This window comes from Vipera ursinii (assembly GCF_947247035.1).
Source record: "Vipera ursinii genome assembly, chromosome: 1".
Lineage (NCBI taxonomy): Eukaryota > Metazoa > Chordata > Lepidosauria > Squamata > Viperidae > Vipera > Vipera ursinii.
Window position 1 is genome coordinate 99,092,062 of NC_139512.1, and position 13,655 is coordinate 99,105,716.

General features: G+C 42.6%; 1 protein-coding gene across 3 annotated transcripts in view; it reads right to left on the reverse strand.

Annotated features, from left to right (window-relative positions):
* Positions 1–12,527: 12,527 nt before the first annotated feature.
* Positions 12,528–13,655, reverse strand: part of IPO7 (importin 7) — a 46,267-nt gene continuing 45,139 nt past the window's right edge. For all 3 annotated transcript variants that reach the window (XM_083349447.1, XM_083349446.1, XM_083349448.1), the window contains exon 25: positions 12,528–13,632. In XM_083349447.1, the coding sequence (XP_083205573.1) occupies positions 13,535–13,632 (98 nt within the window). In that variant the 3' untranslated portion in view covers positions 12,528–13,534. The remainder of the gene's footprint in view (positions 13,633–13,655) is intronic.

Here is a 13,655-nt window from a genome sequence, read left to right on the forward strand (position 1 = left end):
CCGTGGTTCATTTGATGCATCATAAACAACAGGTAAAAGAAAGAAAACCCAAAGCATATATTCTACTTTTAACCTTTTAATTACAAAGAAACTTGTAAAAACACAGAAAGACTCATGACTACATGTCTATCTCACCAGAGAGCACAAAGGAAAGGAAAAAGAAAGTAACTTTTATTTTGGACATGCGTACAGAGTAATAAATATAAAACCAAAACAAAATACATGGCTGAACATGTGACACTCACCATGGTTACAATGATAAGATAACAATTCAACTTGCAAAGAAACAAACTGCAATGTACTGACAAAAAACTAAAAAAACGCAGTGACAACATGACCCTGGGACACTGTGACCATCATAAATATGAGTCAGTTGCCAAGCATCTGAATGTAAATTACAAGACCCTGGAGATGCTGCAACATTCCAGCTGATCAGCGCTTCTTCTGGGATCAGAAGCGCCAGGATCAGTGCCGAGCTCCAGCTGGAGCCTGGTGCTGATTCTGGCACTTCCGCTGAGCCTGACAGCCCTGCAGCTCCAGCCATCTCTCACTCAGGTTTTTGCGATGCTGCCACGGGTTCAGCTCATTCCCCTGCCCCGCTACCACTTTTCTAGGATGGTCACGTACCACCTGTGTACCAATGTATCACAGGTGGTACCCGTACCACTGGTTGAAAAGCCCTGCTTTAGACTAGCCAAACGCAACTCCTGCAGCCGTTCTGCATATGTTTTAGTCTCCAGGCCTTTGTTCATTTTAGTTGCTCTTCTCTGAATTTTTTCCAAAGTTTCAACATCTTTTTTGTAGTTACATTTTTGCTCAGTTTAGTCTCCCAAGTCTACATTCCTGGAGTAGCTAATAAAAGACTGCTGGCAATCTTTTCTATAACGAACTGTTAACAGTTCTGCCTTACACCTACATTCCTTATTCTTGGTCTCCAAAAACATTGCTTCATAGTGAGTGAGCACTGCAACTATTTTAATTGAAAAATAATTGTTAATTTGACAGTTTCAGATGCCAATAGAAATTATTGCTTTGTTCACAAATACACTGAAGAGCACCAACCAATAAGTGCAGTGTGCTTCTAGGAAAGTACTGTATTATATGGAAATGTAGGTTGTACTTTTCATTTAAGAGCTATTAATGTGAGAAAGAACAATTACTAAGTCATATGACAAAACAAACCAACTCTTATTACTATCCTAGCTTGTATTACTGCATCATAGAGAAAGCTTTTTTTTGCTAGTGTTATTAATTTTTCCCATGCTAACTATGCATAGCAACTCAGTACAAACAAAGCATAGGATACTGTCACCTAGTTCTGAAACTTGTGCAAATGTATTGAATAAAATGCTAAACTAAAAATAGCAATTTAACTACCACAGAATCCCCTACATTTGTCTCTCAAGTGATTGCTGCTTCTGTCATCTTAAAGGCTGGGGTTTTTTGCCCAGTGGCCATTTATAATAATAATAAAGTTGGAAGGGACCTTGGAGGTCATCTAGTCCAACCCCCTGCTCAGGCAGGAAACCCTATACTACAGGTCGGCAACCTGTGGCTCCGGAGCCGCATGCGGCTCTTCAAGCCATCTCCTGCAGTTCCCAGTCCTCCTCCGCCATGTGCAGTTCTGAAAAAAAAGTGGGACTAAAAAAGTTCAATCAATCAATTCAAACTGCTCTCTCTCTCTCACACACACACACACACACACAAACTTCACGAAATTTGAATTGATTGATTGAACTTCTTTGGTTTGTGGGACTGCCCACAAGCCATTTGTGGGACTGCCCACAAACCTCTTTGCTTCTTCAGACTGCACGTGGCAGCAGCGGAGGAAGAGATGGGAGGACTGGAAAGGTGAGTGGGCCTTGTTTCTACCTGCTGCGTGGGTGGGGGCGGCCAGTCTCGGGGTGCCCCGGGCCTGCTTCTTCCCTGCCTGGCAGGTTTCCCCTCGCCCTGCTCCACTGCCACCTCTGCTAGCCTGGGGGGAGGTGTCCGCCACACGTCTCGGAAGCTTCCCCTGTTGGTCCCCGCTTTTTGGCTGTCCCGCAGGCGGCGGATCTTCCAAGAGATTCCACCGTGGTGCCTTCCAGGCCTGCTGACCTTGGCAACAAGTCCAAGCCATTAGCGCACCTCCCGTCGCCTTTTGTGCAGGGACCTGGAAGCGTCCCCACCCCTGTATGGGGATCCGCAAGCCTCTACCATCCCCTTCTCTCAGCTGCCTGGCCCGAACAAAGAACAGCCAAAGGCAGCAGCTCCACAAGCCTCTGCCTCCCCCTTCTCTCCACTGCCTGGCCCGAACACAGAACAGCCAAAGGCAGCAGCTCCGCCAGCCTTTTCCACCCGGCAGGCATGCGGTGTTGCTCCTGCAGCCAAAGTTGCCAAAGACGGCGAGCGCGGCGGCTACTACACCGGGCCTGGAGCACCTCCAGCGTCTCGGCAAGCATGCTAGGCTGCTGCAACAGCAGCCACCGCCACTTTCCTGTTGCTTCTGACCGGCAGGCAGGATGGTGCTGCTCCTGCTGCCAAAGTCGGCAAGTGCAATGGCTACCATGCTGGGCCTGGAGCACATCCAGAGTCTCGGTGAGCACACTAGGCTACTGCAATAGCAGCCGCCGCTGCCGCTTTCCTGTTGCTTCCACCTGGCAGGCAGATGATGCTGCTCCTGCTGCCAAAGTCACCAAAGACGGCGAGTGTGGTGGCTACCATGCTGGGCCTGTAGCACCTCCAGAGTCTCAGCAAACATGCTAGGCTGCTGCAACAGCAGCTGCCGCCGCTGCTTTCCTATTGCTTCCTGTTGTGATTCAGCGTCAGCCTGTGGTTTCGGCAGCTGAGTCGGACAATTCTGAAGAGGAGGAGGAGGAGGGGTTTGGAGAGCCTTTGGTGTCAGAGGAAGTTTCTGATGCATGGCAGAACTCTCAGCCAGGTCCCTCCCATCTTGTTCCTCCTCAGACCCAGCTGTGTGAGCATGAAGGATTGGAAGAAGACAATCCACAGTTGGCTCTGTTCAGGGATGCTAGAAGCAGGAGGCAATCTAGCAGAACTGAGCAGAGGAAAGCAATGAGGCAACTCGGGAGAAGGCAATCAGAAGCCATGCCTTGAGACTGCTGTTTAAAAGGGGAATGTTTGGGAGGTGCTGGTTGCTGAAGGCAACTGTTTGAAGAGCTTCTGATAGAGTCTTGGTCTGTTATTGTTTAACTCTTGTTGAACCTTTTTGGTTTAAGTCTTGTTTGAACTTTTTCATTTAACTTTTGTAAATAAATTTGGTTGGATTAGTTCCAGCCTATTGATTATAAAAAGGAGTTGTCCCTGACACTCAAACAGGGCCAGTCATAGGCTGGAACAGAACAGTTTGCATTCAGCCTTCCACCCCTTATTATTATGGAGCAGCTACGTGCTGAGAATGCCCAGCTCACCCAGCAACTCGCTTTGTTGGCAGCTCAGGTGGCTCAATTACAAGCACAGGTCCATGCTGCACCACGACCACCACCATCACCACCCAGGAGAAAATGCGAAGTTGCGATGCCGGATAAATTTAATGGCAATCCAGAAATGTTTCCTGCTTTCCTGGGACAATGCCAGCTATTTATCAGCATGAGAGCAGCTGATTTCCCACTGACCGGGATAAGGTGGGGATTTTGTTAAGACTTCTCTCTGGTGATGCAGCTCGTTGGGGCACACCTCTGCTAGTCCAACCTAGTCCATTGTTGGACAATTTTGTGGAGTTTTGTAATCATATGCGTCTGATGTATGAGGACCCCATAAAGACGCAGACTGCTACCCGATGCCTGAAAGCTCTGAGGCAAGGTCAACACCCCCTACAGGGCTATATCAGCGATTTCCGGCTGCTTAGCCAGGATTCTGCCTGGAATGAGGCTGCGCTTGTGGACACTTTCCAGGAAGGATTGTCGGAGATGTTGGATGAGCTGGCCCGTGTTGATATTCCCTCAGACCTCAATGGGCTGATCCATCTCTGTTTGCGGATCGACGCTCGGTTGCAGCAGCAAAGGAGTCGCCGTGCCACCCCAGAGACCCCTGCGGCCCCTGTTGTGCGTGAGACCCCGGTTCAGAGGGAGGAGCCAATGGAGCTAGTTGCTGCCAGGCCTCGTCTATCGGTGGCAGAAATAAACAAACAACGATCAGGGGGGGGGTTGTGTTTTTACTGTGGGGACCCTGCGCATTTGGCTGCCTTCTGCCCAAAGAAGCGACGACGGGCGTCAGTGACCAAGTCTGCCCCCAGAAAGCTGCCTACTCCTCTGTCGGGAAATGCCCTGAGCCTGATCTAAAAGGTGTATTAGGTTGGGCGTCCCACACCGAGCGACGTTTTTCTGATGCTGCCTGTGGACCTCCACGGCATCTGATATTGGAGGCACATCTGATCCTCCCCGGCAAGCCGAAGGGGATTCCAGTCCATGCCTTAATTGAGTCTGGGGCCACCACAAATTTTATGGGGTCAGCATTTGTGGCCAAATGGGCTGTTCCCCAGTGCTCAGTGGAACCGCCCATATTAGTGGAGGCTATCGATGGTCTAGTGCTCCTGTCTGGGCCAATTAAGGCCGCCACGCAACCATTATGTATGGCCATCAGTTCTCATGAGGAGGCCATCCAGTTATATATCACCTCAGATCTGCATTTCCCCGTGGTCTTGGGACTGGCGTGGCTCTGGGCGCATGACCCACAGATCTATTGGTCACAGAACTTGGTCACCTTTCCAAGCTTGCAGTGCGTGGACCACACCTGCCATATCTATGCTGGCCAGGTGGAGGGTTCTCCAGGGGTTTCCTTCCCTTCCGAACTGACTGAATTTGCTGATGTGTTCAGCTAGACGGAGGCGGATCAATTACCCCTGCACAGGTCCTATGACTGCCCCACTGATTTAGTCCCTGACACGCCTCTCCCAGTGGGGCATTTGTACTCCATGTCAGACCCCGAGTTGGTTGCATTGCAGGACTTTCTCGACAAGAATTTAGCTCGGGGTTTCATTCAGCCCTCGTCCTCGCCAGTGTCTGCACCCGTGCTCTTCGTTAAAAAGAAGTCCACCAAATTGCGGCTTTGCTGCAATTATAGAAAATTAAACGCCATCACGGTGCACAATCATTACCCACTGCCCCTCATCCCCGAACTCTTGGACCAACTCCGGGAGGCTAAGATCTTCACGAAACTGGACCTGCGTGGAGCTTACAACCTTGTCAGAGTTCGGTCAGGTGATAAGTGGAAGACAGCGTTTGGTACTTGATACGGACATTTTGAATACACGGTGATGCCGTTTGGCCTGACCAACGCCCCCATGTTTCAGCATTTCATGAACGATATTTTCCAGGATTTGTTAGATCAGTTTGTCATGATCTACTTGGACGACATCCTGATCTACTCCCCTTCGCGAGAGGTGCACCATCAACATCTCCGTCAGGTCCTGCAGCGACTCCGAGAACATGGGGTGTATGCTAAATTGGAGAAGTACCAGTTCTACTGGGTGACCATCAATTTTTTGGGTCACCGCATTTCTCCTGAGAGCATTGCCATGGAGCCGAGTAAGGTCGAGTCTTTGTAGAGTTGGCAACCCCCACATCGTGTGAAGGATGTTCAGTGACTTCTTGGGTTCGCCAACTATTATCGAGCTTTCATCCCTAGGTTTGCTACCCTGACAGCCCCCCTCACTCGGCTCCTGCAGAAGACTCGGTTTCAGTGGGACGGTCCAGAACGGGCTTTCCAGGCTTTGAAGGAAGCCTTCATGAAGGAGCCCATCTTGAAGCATACTGACCCGCAATGGCTGTTTGTCATGGAGGCGGACGCCTCCAACATTGCCATTGGGGCGGTGTTACTCCAGGCAACGACGCCCGGCGGTACCCTTTTCCCTTGTGCGTACCATTTGTGGAAACTGAACCCGTCGAAAACTGGGTAGGAATGAAAGGTGTGTGATGAAAATATTACATGTATTAGCATATAGCTAGTCTTATACAAAGTCTGGCCTTCGTAGATCCTCCTTTTCTATCTTTGCAGCCATTTGCACCTGCATGTTTAACAAATTATCAGTAATGACTTAGTCCAATTATTTTACCACACACAAGATTTTACTCTCAAATCTGCAAGAATACAAGTTTTTAATAACCAATACCACTTATTTTTTACTCAGGCCATTTTTTCTACAGGATAGGAATATTAAAATTTTCCTGTATGAAACTTTTTTTCTGTGCAAATTCCTGCAACGAGCTGAACTATTTGCAAGGAAAGCAGTACAGTAACAATACTATCACTGCATTTCATGCAATTTTTATAATCATAATGTGGTCAATGAGAATAGTCCTCACTGAAGTAGTTTGTTCAGTGATATATTTTTTTAAAATGTATGTATAGTAAAAATATGTATCATCACTTGGGGAAAAATGTTGAACTTCATAAATTATAACATTCTAAATTAGTTACAGTTGTAAGAAAAAGTATGTGAACCCTTTGGGATTACGTGGAGTTTTGCATGAATTGGCCATAAAATTTGCTCTAAATGTCATGTAAGTCACAACAATAGAAAAACAGTCTGCTTAAAATAATACTACACAAACATTAGCTGTTGTCATGTTTTAATTGAACATAAGATGGAAACATTCACAGTGCAGGGTGGAAAAAGTATGTGAACCCCTAGCCTAATGACTTCTCCAAGAGCTAATTGGAGCCAGGAGTGAGACAACCTTGACTCCAATCAGTGTGATGATATTGGATGTGTTGCTGACAGCTGTCCTGCCCTTTAAAAACACACACCTGTTTTGGGTTTACTGGTCTCAAGAAGCACTGTCTGATGTGAACCATGCCTCACAGAAAAGAGCTCTCAGAAGACCCACGATCAAGAATTGTTGACTTGCGGACTTCCGGATGGCAAGGCGTCGCCGGAGGCAGCCATTCTTCGGCTGTCAGCCTCGCGGCTCCGTAGAGCCGCCGAAAACAGCATCAATCAGCTGTTTCGGCGGCTCGGAAGCCCCCTCCTCGGGAGAAGAGGAGGGGGCGAGCGCCCAGGTAGGGGTAAAGCTCTCTGGGGCCGCCAGAACTTAAAGTTTTGGCGGCTGAAGGATTGAGCCCCCCCGAAGCCTGGGCATGCTCCGGACTGTGAGGCGCCTCTGCTCCGGGCTTTTTGGAGCAGAACAGGGCGTTCGCAACCATCCCTGCTAGCAAGAAAGAACTCTGGAGAACGAGGACGCAGGCAGAGCGATACAGGAAATTTAGGTGAAGATGGTCTTTTGATCTTTAACTCAATGGACTTTGCTGAGCTTGTAAGTGGAAGTGCGTAGCAAACAATAGTGGGTGAAAATGGCGGCTATATCTTCTAAAGTTTCTGCTCTGGTGCAGCAGTCTTCGTTGCAAGCTTTATTGCCCCCAGCACCCGTATTTGCATCAGCCCTTACAGTTAAAGATTTGCAGAATGTGCTGCAAGAGACTATGGAAAAGCAATTGCAACAATTTGCTGAGATAATGGATAAAAAGTTGGAGGAGAAGTTAACAGAAAAACTAGTTAAGGTTATGGATGAAAAGATTACAGAGAAATTAACAGAAATGAGAGCAGACATTTTATCTGCATTTCAAGGCATGGCTACATGTATTGAGAATTTGGATGAAAGAGTGGAAGACCTCAGTCAAAATGATATTAGACTGGAAGCAAAAATGACAGAAACTGAAAATGTGGTAGAGAAAATTGATTGTGATTTGACCTCCGTACAGTATTATCAGATGGAGTTTGCTTTAAGGATTAGAGGCTTAAAAGAAAATCCTAAAGAAAATTTGAAGAAAATGGTTTCTGAGGCTCTGGAAGGGGTGCTGGGGTGACCAGCAGATGAAATAGTGGAAGATATAGATAAAATTTTCCGTGTTAATTCGTGGATTGCAAGACAAAGGAAATTACCCAGAGATGTGGTGGTTTATTTTACAAAGAGTGTGATTAGAAATGAAGTTATTCAAGCCTCCTACAACATTGAATTTGTAATTGCTGAGCAAAAAGTCTTGATTTTAAAAGAGATCCCTCCAAGAATTTTAAGAAAAAGGAAGGAATTTGCTTTTTTGACACAAGAATTGAGACAACGTGATATCAAGTTTAGATGGGAGATACCAGTGGGCATGGTGGTGACCTACGAAGGTACGAGGCATCGACTTACTACGGTGATTCAGGCATGTGATTTTTACAGTAATGTTTTAAAAGCAGCCCCCATACCACTTTTGGAATCTACAAAGAAGAAAGGTGAGAGAGAGTCTCAACGATATAGAGAGAATCTACAAGGTGCTGAAGGAATAATGCAGACAGATGAGAAAGTTACAGGAGTGGATCAAATTTCAGTATCACTGGAGGAGGCCAGAAATTGGAAGAGGCGTGCTGCTTCTAGACGAATGAGCCAAGCCTGAAGATTGTTGCATAACTGAAGGATAATAATGTAATAAGGATTATCGGAATTGAAATTGTTAGAAGGGCTAAATATTTGGGGATATATTTTTCACCCTTATAAAATAACTATGTGTTGTAATATTTTATGCTGTTTTAATTTTAAGATAATTATGAAAACTTAATTGGGAAAAATTGTAGTAGTGCTTACTGAAATTTTGTAGGTTATGGTTTGCTATTTGGTTGGTATGTATGTTTATTGTGTGATAAGAAGGTGGATAACGTGTTCAAAGTATACTTTGTGATATGTTCTGGTGCAAGTTTGGGAAAAATTATAGATGAAAGCTAACTTGTAATATTTTTATGGGCAATAATGAAACACGTAATAGAAAACATAAGAATAAGGTGATTATATAACAAATTTTAAGTTTGGAAAGTAATGTATGGTACTTGAAGCTGTATAATATATTAGGAGAAGGAAAGATTGCATAAACTTGGTTTTAGTATGGAAATTTAAAGCCCAGCTGGAAAGAATAGTTTTTAATGATTGATGTAAAATTGTTTTGCCTGTAATTGTTTATATTGGGTATTTTTATTGACACTATTGTGGCGGATATCAAGTGGATGTTGAATTTAACTATGGCAGTAAGATTTCTAGTAAAGAGGTAGAACTACTGATTATAGAAGAATGGACTGTAAAGTTTTTAATATCGAGGATATGGTAAAGACTTTAGTGCACCTGAAAGACTATTTGCAACAGAGAGATACTACGGAGTAAATATGGGATTAAAAAGTATTATTCAGCATTTGAATAATTATTGATGTGATATTTCTACGTTTGGAGTTTATCTATATGAGTTAAAGTGCGATAGTTTTAATAGTCTAGGATTGTTTGCATAAGGTAGATTATGATTGTTTGTATTTTTATACCCTGTACTCAGCTCTGGGAAGTGGGGGGGAGGAGGGGAAAGGGAGGGAGGGGCTGGGGAAGGTTGGGGAGTGGGAAGGGGGTGGGAGGGGAGGGGGTTGGGAGGGGTTTTATTTTGATAAAATGTATTGTAAAACTTTTCAATAAAAAAAAGAATTGTTGACTTGCATGAAGCTGGAAAGGGTTACAAAAGTATCTCCAAAAGCCTTGATGTTCACGTGTCCACAGTAAGACAGACTGTCTACAAATGGAGAAAGTTTAGCACTGTTGCTACTCTCCCTAGGCGTGGTCGTCCTGTAAAAATGACTGCAAGAGCACAGCGCATAATGCTTAATGAGGTAAAGAAGAATCCTAGAGTGTCAGCTAAAGACCCTACAGAAATCTCTGGCACATGCTAACATTTTTGTTGACACATCTACAATAAGGAAAACATTAAACAAGAATGGAGTACATGGGAGGACACCATGGAGGAAGCCATTGCTGTCCAAAAAAAATATTGCAGCACGTTTGAAGTTTGCAAAAGAGCACCTGGATGTTCCACAGCACTACTGGCAAAATATACTGTGGACAGATGAAACCAAAATTGAGTTGTTTGGGAAAAACACACAACACTATGTGTGGAGAAAAAAAGGCACAGCACACCAACATCAAAACCTCATCCCCACTGTAAAACATGGTGGAAGGAGCATCATGGTTTGTGGCTGCTTTGCTGCCTCAGGTCCTGGACGGATTGTTGTCATTGACGGGAAAATGAATTCCAGTGTTTATCAGGACATTTTGCAGGAAAACGTATGACCATTTGTCTGCCAACTGAAGCTCCACAGAGCATGGTTGACGCAACAGGACAATGACCCAAAGCATACAAGTAATTCAACAAAACAATGGCTTCAACAGAACAGAATACGCCTTCTGGAGTGGCCCAGAGTCCTGACCTCAACCCGATTGAAATGCTGTGGCATGACCTTAAGAGAGCGATTCACACCAGACATCCCAAGAATATTGCTACACTGAGTTTTGTGCAGAGGAGTGGTCCAAAATTACTCCAGATCGTTGTGCAGGTCTGATCTGCAACTACAGGAAACCTTTTGTTGAGGTTATTGCTGCCAAAGGAGGGTCAACCAGTTATTAGGTCCAAAGGTTCATATACTTTTTCCACCCTGCACTGTGAATGTTTCCATCTTATGTTCGATTAAAACATGACAACAGCTAAGGTTTGTGTAGTATTATTTTAAGCACTGTGTTTTTCTATTGTTGTGACTTACATGATGTTTAAAGCGGATTTTATGGACAATTCATGCAAAACTCCACGTAATCCCAAAGGGTTCACATACTTTTTCTTGCAACTGTATATGAATTGCAAAGTTTTGTACAATCTGTATGTAGCACTTTTTGACTATCCAAGTTTAAGAATCTATCACAAATAAAAGCTGGAAGCCTCTTTCTGGATTGTATCCTTTCAGATAGCATTTATGTACCCTAACACATGTTGTCTGTGAGGAATAGACTTTATTCATTTTAGACTTTATTCATTAAAGAACATCTAAAAAGGAAATTCAATTCTGATGTATCATAGTATATATAACCGTTTGTAAAATTCAGTTTATATAGTAGTTGCTATTGAAAATGGCACAGCATTTTAGGAGATATGAAAGTTTACTGCTTACTGAGCAAGTGCTTCAAAGAACTTTTAATTATAAATCACAGCAAAATCAGGTGTGTAATACTAATGCGATAAACATATAGATATGCCAGCAAAAAATAGGGATTTACTTTACCTGAAGTAAAACTTCCTGGTTCACAATGATTTAGACATGGCGATTTATAAGTTTTACTTAAAAGAGTTCTGGTGCAACTAGTATTGAACAATTGTACACTTTAATATAAAATTTACACTAAAGAATTCAATCTATTATTTAAAATATTCATAAATTAATGTTCCTAGTGTTCATTTTAAAGATTAGGCTCAACATTATTTTTTTCTGAGAACCCACACTGTCCTATTCTGATATGTGTATTTTAATCTTGCCTGAACTAAGAAAAATTTACAACTGTAATAAGACATATTTAATACCAGAAAAAAGTCTCTCCAATGAGAAAAAAACCTCAGAAAATGGAATAGCATAAAAGTATTTACAGATAAGATACAAGAACTCACTTCAAATCTACCCAAAACTGAACGGGAAATGCTCCTTTAGCCACTAGCTATATAATTGAATCTGTATTCAGTCAAAGTACAAGGGTTCTTGTATCAAGCTTGAGACAATTTTGAGAGGTAGATATTCCATTAGGAAGTCAACACTCCGAGCAGTCTGCCCCCACTAATACATAGAAAACAAATACTCATCACACAAATTGGTTTTCTGAAGATTGCTTTTTTTTTTGAATATCATAATATATACGTTTCATTTCAGTTTTATTTTTATAGATATAAATTCAATTCATTTAACCTGTCTTTAAAGTTTTGGAGGCTTGCATTTAAATTAAGGTAGCTTGTTCAATACCAGTTATAACAGATGACCATTAATATAAAAACAGCCAGGAGAAATAAACATTTTACTTAAAAGATTTGACACCAGTGATCTTAATGGAAGATCAGAAACTCAGCATCTATGATTTTATCCATGTATTTATTTTGTAGATGGGGCACTACGCCAGCCCAGTCATATTATTTGATGTTCCCTTCTTCACCAAATCATTCAATAGTGGTCCCAGCAGGAAGAAGTCTTCTAGCGTGTAGCTAAAATGCCATTAATGATAAAGAAAACTGTTGCTTCAAAGATGGGACTTGGTAACCCTGAGACCATGTCTAGATGACATTAACCTAAGTTTCTTAAGTCAAAATACCAATGAGACTTTTTACGAGGTGCAGCCCTTATATGGCTCTGACCACAGATCCCTATTCCAGGTCAAGGGCTTGCATTATGACATCTTAAACTTGAAATTAAGTTAGGATTCTGACTTTTTCCAAACTGATAATCAACAGACCTTATCTTCAAATAGAAATCTATGGTTAGAAACAATTTAAACGCTGCATGAAGAGGCTGCATTATTATTGACAAGATTTATTTAATTCTCAATTAAGACAACTACATAAACCGGACCACTGTTCTAAATGGATCAGGCAAAAAATCCTGAATTTTGTGTATCTTAAAGTGGGAAGGACGCATAGATGAGAGAGAAGGTCCTTGAAATGTAATAAATTCTGATCATATTCCCATATATGGGAATAAAACTTTAATCAACTCCAGCCCAAGTTAGCCAAATCATATTTTAATAGATGGCCTATGTAGATGTTTCACCACACATCAAAATACACTCCTGGAAAAGCAGAACTTCATGTCTGTTTTCACACCGCTGAGAAAATGAACTTCCACTCAGCATTTAAACATGAAGTTTTCAATTTTCCATCTGTACAATGACAGCTTTAAGAAAGAAAAAAAAAAACAAAGGACACAGAGTGTTGCCATTTTTTTCTTTTTTAGCAGCAATGAAATACCACTAGCCCCTTCTTTACATATCAAATTCAAGTCACAACCAGTGGTAGCTGCACCACAGTTCACCAGGTACAAAACTGCTAGTTTTAAATTAATAACCTGAAATTTTCCCCAGAACATCCCTTTTTTTTAATAAACAAACATTTTGCTAATTTTGTACATAGGCTAGCAGGCTTGTTTCAATATGAAAGTGCTAAATCATTTACAGATTTTATCAGTTATGTAGTGCTACAATAAGTGTCCGATATTCTACATATGAACAATCTTGATAAATGGAAATAATGAAATGTTAAGTAAGGCCATCCAATTGCCTTTATGTACATTAAAAGAATAGACACCCATTGGGGAGAAGAAAAGAAAACTGGGCAAATACTCAGTCCCACAGTTGTAAAAATTAAATTGGCCTTCCAAGCTTGTGTACTGTAAATGAGACCTTTCCAACCAGTCCTGCAGCCAATGCCTTATTTTCTTCATAGAAAGGAAGCTGCCTTCAAGACATCCCCTCTTAATTTCCAATATCCACAGTGTCATTTGAAGCTCAAGTTTCAGGTTCTTCCTATCTTCATAAAACCTTCTTTCCAGTATTAGGTTGCATGATCGAGTTCCACTCCTGGGTTGCTTTTTTCTTTTTAAAATATTCAATTTCTACCAATTCATTTAGCGTGAGCTGTAGATAACATGAACCAGTTCTGGAACCACTATATTGGGAGGAACACAAGCTCTTCACTACAATCACACAGTAGGAGGAAAAGTAGTGATAATTCAATTCATTCCTGGGGCTGGACCACCAAAATTAAATGAACTTGGCACAACTGGAGCACTGAATTTATATCCACCATGTTTTTCAATCATTTTGGATTCTGGAAGAGACAAGACAGAATTC